Source organism: Bos indicus x Bos taurus, chromosome X, assembly GCF_003369695.1.
Source record: "Bos indicus x Bos taurus breed Angus x Brahman F1 hybrid chromosome X, Bos_hybrid_MaternalHap_v2.0, whole genome shotgun sequence".
In the NCBI taxonomy this organism is placed as follows: domain Eukaryota; kingdom Metazoa; phylum Chordata; class Mammalia; order Artiodactyla; family Bovidae; genus Bos; species Bos indicus x Bos taurus.
Window position 1 is genome coordinate 2941498 of NC_040105.1, and position 9422 is coordinate 2950919.

Below are 9422 nucleotides of genomic sequence, written 5' to 3' on the forward strand. Positions count from 1 at the left end.
TTTCATTGCTGCACGTTTTACAACTAACGCAGAGAGACTCACAGACGTGTATTTAAGACCCAAAACAAGAAAGACTCCAGAGGCAAAACACAGGTGGACACGGTGACCAAAGATTAGGCGATTACTGATTAAAATATACACCAAGCAGGATCTCACACTGGGAACAGAATGTTCATAACCAAGCCTCAATCAAAATATTTACATCTTTGAGGGACAACCTTAAGGAAATAAAAGTAAAGCCAGCAACGGGGGGGCAAATGTTCGCACATCTCCATCTAAAAGAGACTCCAGAATATGTTAAAAACCTACAAACTTCATAAAAAACAAATAATCCATACAGTAATGAACAAACAGCTTGCAGAGACACCTAACAAAGGAAACAGACAAATGGCCATCACCCCAGTTTATTCATTGAGGAAATGGAAAATACTCCTGAAACTGCATAGACTAACGCACTCATGACAATCTCTGACATAAAAACAGCTGACCATACCGAGTCCTGCCAAGGATGGAGCAACGGAAATTCTCATCTCCTGTTGGCAGGGATCGAAAATCAGAGGCACGGAGATCCAGCAGTCCAGACATGGAGATCCCCTAAGTCTCTACCCAGGAGATAAGATGGCTCACTTCCTTACTAAATCATGTCTATGAACACGTATCCATCAACACTGGAATGGATAAAAGTGGGATATATCCTGATGGTACTATGTAGGGGCAATGGGGAAGGAGTCTACAAAAATATTGCTAAGTCGCTTCAGTCGTGTCTGACTCTGTACGACCCCACAGATGGCAGCCCACCAGGCTCCCCCGTCCCTGGGATTCTCTAGGCAAGAAGACTGGAGTGGGTTGCCATTTCCTTCTCCAATGCATGAAACTGAAAAGTGAAAGTGAAGTCACTTAGTCATGCCCGACTCTTAGCGACCCCATGGACTGCAGCCTACCAGGCTCCTCCGTCCATGGGATTTTCCAGGCAAAAGTACTGGAGTGGGGTGCCATTGCCTTCTCGGACAAAAATACATAGATGTTTATTCAAACGAATCTGCTGAGGGAAAGAAGTCAGTAACACACACACAAGGAGTGGAATAAGAGCTATAAAGTACAAAATAAATAATAACATACAAAGATTATTTTAAAAGTAAGGATTGGAAAACATAGGAAATAAAAAAGCCAATATTTTATAGCTCTAAAGGTAGAAATAAAATTATGAATACCTATATGCTACACCTGTAACAGAAAATATTGGACATCAACTATACTGCAATTTCAATATTAAAAAAAAATATGAACCCCTCTCATGAATTCCCTGATAACTGATTCCTGGTAGAGATACCACATATTTATCTTCTTAAACCAAAGGTGCGTCATTCATTTTAGAAAATAAGCTTAAACAGACCTCTTCAACGTGAAAGGAATAACACAGGGTTGTATAAGAAGCACAGAATGCCAAAATGCTCAGCTGCCAACCAGGATGTCCGAAGATTACATTTAGGTCACCGTCATCCTGTGATTAACCACTGTTTGATCGATAGGTATTCCGCCAAGAGACGCATCCTATAAAAAGTGGAACCAATTCACATTCTCTCCAACAACTGGGGCGCCCTCCGCTTGTCTAGAAGGAACAACACAAGACTCACAAGATGAAGATTCTGTTCCTGAGTCTTGTCCTTCTTGTGGTTTGTGCCGCCCAGGAAACTCCAGCTGAGATAGACCCCTCAAAGGTACCCCGAATGAGCTGATCTGCTAGAAGGTCTTGCTTGTTTGATTGTGTGTGTGTGTGCATGTGTGTGTGCGAGGCTGTGTGTGCATGTGACAGAGATATATTTGTGTATATGTATGACCAGATTTGGAGAAGGCAATGGCACCCCACTCCAGTACTCTCTCGAGGAAAATCCCATGGACGGAGGAGCCTGGTGGGCTGCAGTCCATGGGGTCGCTAAGAGTCGGACAGGACTGAGCGACTTCACTTTCACTTTTCACTTGCAGGCATCAGAGAAGGAAATGGCAACCCACTCCAGTATTCTTGCCTAGAGAATCCCAGGGATGGGGGAGCCTGGTGGGCTGCCATCTCTGGGGTCATACAGAGTCAGACACAACTGAAGCAACATAGCAGCAGCAGCATAACCAGATTATATACCTTCTGTGGTCGACATATCTACACAAACGTAATATTGCCGTCTGTTTATCTCTTCTTGGCTATTTTTCATTTATCTTATTCATTTGTAGGTAAAACAAACAAAACCCCTAACAAGCTAACATTCAGAAAGATATTAACTGTCACAGTCTTTACTGGCATGGTTTTAGCTATTTCAAAAAAGCTCTGAATTGTCTGCAAAAATTTCTGAATTCTATGCTTTGTGCTCCAATAGGAAAGACGATTTCATGTCGTGTTACTCACCAAGGTAGGGGGTGGAACTCCTCTTTGCTTTAATAAGATTCAATTTGCTTCTCCTATGTGGCAAGTGCAGAAGCATAGACAGTGCCGTGTATTGGTGAGTAACCAGAAAAGACATTGACTGACGTTTACAAGGAACTTCCTTCTTAGGTTGTAGGAGAGTGGCGCACCATTTATGCAGCTGCAGATAACAAGGAGAAGATTGTGGAAGGGGGCCCACTGAGGTGTTATAATCGCCACATTGAATGTATTAACAACTGCGAACAGCTCTCCCTTTCATTTTATATCAAGTAAGCACAATCCTCCTCGACTGAAAGCAAGCAGTCTGTTGACTTCGGGCATGGGGTCTGGTCTCCACGTACAGTGAGAGGTGTGAGTCACGGCTGTGAAGTTGGGTGTGCAAACTCTATTCCCAGGAGGGTGTCCTCAAGCCCTGGCGACTGAATGGTGGGAAGGAATTGTCTTGCCTGTTGTGTTCTTCAGATCTGATGGCACATGCCAGTTTTTCTCAGGAGTGCTACAGAGACAGGAAGGAGGTGTTTACTTCATAGAATGGGAGTACTCCAGCTCCTCTGATGGCTGGTCTTCCCCAAACCATGGAACGTGTTCAGATGGATAGTATGTGCTTCACCCAAAACAACTAATATCTCTATGGGCGGACTATTTCCTCTACTCGTTACCAATGCAACCTTGGAAAAGCCATTTAATTTTTCAGCAATCCATTCTGTGCCACAACACCAGGATGAGGTCCAAGGTTGGAATGTGGCCACTGATGGTCTCTGAGAAAAAGCCCCAGAACACGGACTCCTCATATTCCTCGGGCATGGAGAAGTCCAATTACCTACTTAGGCTAATAACAACTCTTTCACAATTTTTTCTTTTACTTGACCTACATGATTCAATTTCTTTTGAGTAAAGAAATTCTTTAAATATTAAAAGTTTTTCATTAGCAAGTTGAGTAAGTAGAACATGATTAATTTAAAGTCCAAAATTGGAAACAGTTAAAATAACAGCCAAAATTTCAAACTGATTTTTTTTAAATAATTTGAAAGGGACTTTAGCATAGACTTCTATCTCTATAGCTTAAAATAAGGAGAAATAATTCTCATATATGAATATCAATACATAATTTGAAAGAGGCACTAATGTAGATTTCTGTCTCCATAGTTGAAAATGACAGGAAATAATTCTCAAATATTAATATCAGTACTGTAATATTTTATTCAGTGATCAAATGTCTGTATGTTTAATTTTCATGGGGAAAAAAATGTATAACAGAGCACTCTAATCTTGGTGTTATGCATTTATTTTAATTTCAACTGTGGACACAGAGCCACAGGATCTAATCCGAAACCATTTCATATTATATATGCCCAGCATTTTGCAATAAACTAATTCGTACCTTTTTTATTTCCTCTCGTACTAGGAAATAACTCTGGATGATGTACTGACATTTATTTTAATATCATTCATTTAAATTTTTGAATTCCTTTCTAACCATGATTGTAGTTGCAAACTGGGTTACAAAATTCTTGAAAATTTAACAGTCAGCTCTTGTGAGCTCCTATGAGATGGCTGAGGTTTAACACCTATTAGAGTTGCAATAAACAACTTGTTATCATTCACAGACTGCGCAGTCTAGAAGACTGGAAGTCTTCATTTTCAGGAGAAGGGGCTGTGGAGAAAGCTTTCCTAGTTCACTAACTGTCTTAACTCATTCTAACAACGCGTCACTAGAAATCTCAGTGAGATACAGTTCACCATCCAAGGGAAGACTGACAATATCATGTGAAGAATAAGTCAGGCTCAAATGAAAAGAAAAGAAGTTAATCATGTTGAGGTTTGATGTTTTGTTTTGTTTTTTTTTTTTTCCTCTGCCACAGTCGAGGGGAAAATTTATTTGCAAATCATTCATGTAACAGACAACATACTGGTATTTTATTATGAAAATGACGATGGAGAAAAGATCACAAAAGTAACTGAAGGTTCCGGTACGTACTATAGCTTACCCAACGCAAAGTAGATGTTTTCATACGATCAGTATTTTTACAGAAAGGAGACAGGTACACACGTAACTTATATTAGGGCTTGACTGGTGGCTCAGATGGGAAAGAAATCACCTGCAGTGTGGGAGACCTGGGTTTGATCCCTGGGTTGGGAAGATCCCCTGGAGGAGTGAATAGAAATGCACTCCGGTATTCTTGACTGGAGAATCCCACGGACAGGGGAGCCTGGTGGTCTATACTCCACAGGGTCACAAAGAGTCGGACAGGACTGAGAAACTAAGCACAGCACCTTATATGAAGCACCGTGGAACAGATCTGTGTTCACACGGAGAATTCAGACTTCATGTGACGTGAGTCGGGGATATAGAAATTCTGTCTGCTGGAAAAATGAGGAAATGTTATCCACTGGGGATTCTATGTGATGGCTCTTTTAAAAATGAGATACACTTATCCCAGAGATCCAAGGAAATATTTCAGGATGCTCCACGAGTTCCTTGCCAGGTATCACACAAATACAGTCTCTGGGTCCTGACACCCAAGTGAACCAAGGTTTAAATCTGAGTTTAGAAAACTCACAGGTCCCGGGGCCGTGACTGCATTCATCTCCATGACAAATGCTTTCTCCTTTGTCACAATCATAAAAGTATTGCCTAGAGTTCTGCAAATACCACTGGGTCACACTGCCGACTGTACAGGCAGTGTGGTCTGGAATGTCAATCATCCTGCCGTCCGGCCAATCCCTTGGGTTCCCTGCCACATCTCTTTATCCCCTCTGATATTATATCCTCATTGGGGATGGGTGGGTGTCGTGTCTGGTCTTTGAGGATGAGAAAGCGTGAGTTTTCTTCCTCAGTAGCATGTGTGATGTCGTTACCCAATGTGGGTTCCTGCTGCCCACCCTTCAAAAGGCAACTAAGAGGCCAGCTTCTTAGAAAGAAAAGTCTGCTTTCGTTCAGATGCAGACAACTGGTGGGAGAGTGGACTTCTGTCCAAAGGCTGACTGCCCCACCCCACAACTGCCAAACAGGGGGACAAGAGCTTTTATAGACAGCGGGAGGGGGCTCCTTGCAAAAACAGAAGTCAGCTCCAACAGTCATTTTTAAATCGGTCATCAGTGGTCTGACTAGCATCATCGTGATTGTTTTAGGCACAGTTAATCAACAGTTCCAGGGTCTCTGTATTCCCATCTCCTTGAAATCAATTCTCAGAATCATTGCAGCTCATGTCATGGCTACAGTCTGGTCATCCTGTAGTTAACTTGTCCACCGAGTGGGGTTTCAGTGTCTATAAGACAGCGTACAGGATATGACCCAGAACAGTATTTACTGCCCTTGGGGAGGAACTACAGGTCCTTGTCTATGCTTTATGACTACATTATTATTATTTCATGTCCTTTGACAGTTTCCCTTTGCTGTATGACATTTGTAATTCTCTGATAAACTTACAACTTTGACTAAAATCTTTCACAGACAAAAGGCAGGCAGGAAATATCAGGTATGGGGCATTGCACATAAGGTCCTCCACCATCTCAGTGGGGTCAGTGTGCTTTTGAAAATTCCAAATCATTCCCTGCCCATTCATTCCATTGCTGCTGCTAAGTCGCGTCAGCCGTGTCTGACTCTGTGTGACCCCATAGACGGCAGCCCAACAGGCTCCTCTGTCCCTGGGATTCTCCAGTCAAGAATACTGGAGTGGGCTGCCATTTCCCTCTCCATTTCATGAGGGTTTGTGAAAACCCCAGGGATGGAATTCTAGGATGTAGACAAAGTGGACAGGAAGCATTAGAGTCTGAGAGTTGAGTCTCAGACTTGCCATGACCTTCTCCGACGTACCTTGAAAACCTGCTTCTCCCTAGGGTATGCTTAAGCTCACAGCTGAATGATCTGTAGCTCACTGAGTAGTTGCAAGAACTGGAGCGTGGTAGCATGTTAATTATGTGGACTCTACCCCCATGGACCCATGTGAAGACCTGTGTGCACACTTGGGCACGTGGGTAGAAAAATACCTGAAGAGCAGGGCTTAGGTGATGGTGGAGGGCAGCGGTGCTGGTGAGACTTACCCATCACTACAGGGAGCAGCCAGGTGACTCTCTACAACCCATAAAAGATTCTAATGCACACCTCTTCTGCCCTATTTGCTATGAAATCCAGCCAAAGGAACCAGTTTCACTCCAGAAGAATTTCAGAAGTATCAGCAGCTGAACAATGAGAGGGGGATTCCAAATGAAAATATAGAAAACATCGTCGAAACAGGTAAAGCCCTGGACGGTGACAGGTATCCGAAATGAAAACACATCACTGGGACATTCAATTCAAAATTCCCATTGGCACAGATATCCTTGTAAAAAGCTATTATGAAATAATCCTTGGAAACAAAGGCATGTCAAAGGTCATTGTCCCCCTTATTCATTCTCTTCCACAGACGACTGTCCTCCATAAGAACAGACAACATCAGTTGGGTGAGTAGAAACATACCTCATACAACACTGAGCTTTGTCTCAGTAGGTTCCCTCTTTGGGGCAGGCGGGGCCGGGGGGAGGGGTTCACTGTTTTAAGAATGGGATACATAGACGATGGAATATTACTTGGCCATGAAAAAGAACGAAATAATGCCATTTGCAGCCACATGGACGGACCTAGAGGTGATCTTACTAGGTGAAGTAAGTCAGAAAGAGAAAGGCAAATATCATTTGCCATCACTTCCATGTGGAACCTTAAAATATGATGCAAAGGAACCATTCATAAAACAGAAACACAGACAAAATTAACGGTCACCAAAAGGGAAGCAGGCAAGGGGTAAATCAGGAGTGTGAGATGAGCAGATCCACAGTAAAATATATAAAATCAATGACAAAGACATAGCAGATAACACAGAGAACTATACGCAATGTCTTGTAATAACTTTCAGAAGAAGACTCTAAAAGGTATACATTGACCTACATATATGTATAACTGAGGCTCTGGAGGTGACTCAGTGGTCAAGAATCTGCCTGCCAAGGCAGGAGACACAGGAGACATGGGTTCTATCCATGAGTTAGAAAGATCCCTTGGAAAATGGTAACCCACTCTAGAATACTTGCCTGGAAAATCCAATGGACAGAGGAGTCTGGAAAGCTATAGACCATAGGACATAAACAGCGGGACATGACTCAGCGACTAACCGACAACAAATGTACAGATAAATCACTTTGCTGTATAGCTGGAAGTAGCCCACTGTTGCAAATCTAGGACGTTTCAATAAAAACGAACTTACGAAAAGAATAGCATAACAAAAAGTCCACCTTGCCGGACAGCAAAGGCTCTGGCTTCCATAAGTGTTTGGATTTAAATGTCCAAACACAACACTGGTCTAGACTCCATGGTGAGATGCTCCGAGGACAGAGGAGGAGGCTGTGCAAAGCCCCGAGCTGTGAGATACGATGACCCCCGGTGAATCCCACTGCAAATGAAGGACCGTGCAGCCGCAACACATCTGTGATGATGAAGGAAGGTACAGAAGATGTAAGCCTCACAGGTGACACAGTATATAGTCTCCTACGTCTCAGACCTCTGAGTATGTAAGCTAGTGACTCTCAGCATTTGAGCTGATGCAGGACTGCTCACCACTAATTTCACCAGGTGGTAATCCTATGCAAGCCCACAGGGACAACACAGAAGGACTTCTGTGAAAAGGCTCTTGTAGGATAGTCCCACACGGCCACACACACAGAAGGACTTCTGTGAAAGTTGCAGGGAAATTTCTCCACTGGGTCCACCATCCACTGCTTCTCTTTTCTCTTTCATGCTATGAGCAACATCATGTTAATCCTAATCAGCTCAACAATGTGCTACTTGTTTTTCTTTTTTTCATGTTTCAAGCAGAAAACAAAGTTAAGAATATGAGCAGCGTCACAGCACCAGTGGGTCACAATCATCCGTATGAAGATAATAGACCTTTTCCTTGAAATTGCCATTTCTTCTCCTGCAGGAAGTCACGACCCATGACTTTCGTACTACGAATCTCCTGTGCTCTTGTTGATGTTACTGGATTCCTAAACTGATGAATAAACTGATTAATGCACATACGTGTCAGTGAGGGCATTTGCCATACCCCTAATGCACAAAGCATGTAAATCCAACCAGGTAGAAATCAAGGGTACAATGAAGCAGGTGATAACCCTGTTTAGGACGCATGGTGTGAATCCTGAAACTGTCTTGGTGAGAAGAGAGAATAAACCACAGAGGGTAGTTTTACAGTTCTTTCCCTGGATTGCGATGGGAACAACATGCAATAATAATATACCGTGTCCACAAGTGAGCCTATTTAACAAAACAGAAACAGACTCTCACAGACATAGAGATCAGACTTGTGGGCGCCATGAAGCAGGGAAGGGATGGCGTGGGACTTTGACATTAGCAGATGCAAACTTTAATATGCAGGATGAACAAACAATAAGGTCGTACTCCAGAGCACAGAGAACTATATCCAGTCTCCTGAAATAAACCACATTGGCAAAGAATATCAGAAAAAGAATGTCTGTATGAGTATAACTGAGTCACTAGTCTGTACAGTTCAGTTCAGTCGCTCACTCCTGTCTGACTCCTTGCGACCCCGTGGACTGCAGCACACCAGGCCTCCCTGTCCATCACCAACTCCCAGAGTTTACTCAAACTCATGTCCATTGAGTCAGTGATGCCATCCAACCATCTCATTCTCCATCGTCCCCTTCTCCTGCCTTCAATCTTCCCCAGCATCAGGGTCTTTTCCAATGAGTCCGTTCTTTGCATCACTTTTGACTTCAGCATCAGTCCTTCCAATGAACACTCAGGACTAATCTCCTTTAGAATGGACTGGTTGGATCTCCTTGCTGTCCAAGGGACTCTCAAGAGTCTTCTCCAACACCAGCGTTCAAAAGCATCAATTCTTTGGCGCTCAGCTTTCTTCATAGTCCAACTCTCACATCCATACATGACCACTGGAAAAACCATAGCTTTGACTAGACTGACCTTTGTTGGCAAAGTAATGTCTCTGCTTTTGAATATGCT

General features: G+C 43.0%; 1 protein-coding gene across 1 annotated transcript; it reads left to right on the forward strand.

The window, feature by feature from the left end:
• Positions 1–1637: 1637 nt before the first annotated feature.
• Positions 1638–6685, forward strand: LOC113887526 (allergen Bos d 2-like). The gene is made up of 5 exons (XM_027534703.1): positions 1638–1718; positions 2543–2682; positions 2876–2944; positions 4274–4383; positions 6549–6685. Exons 1-5 carry the CDS (start codon positions 1638–1640, stop codon positions 6683–6685), a joined length of 537 nt encoding a protein of 178 aa, XP_027390504.1.
• The last annotated feature ends 2737 nt before the right edge of the window (positions 6686–9422 follow it).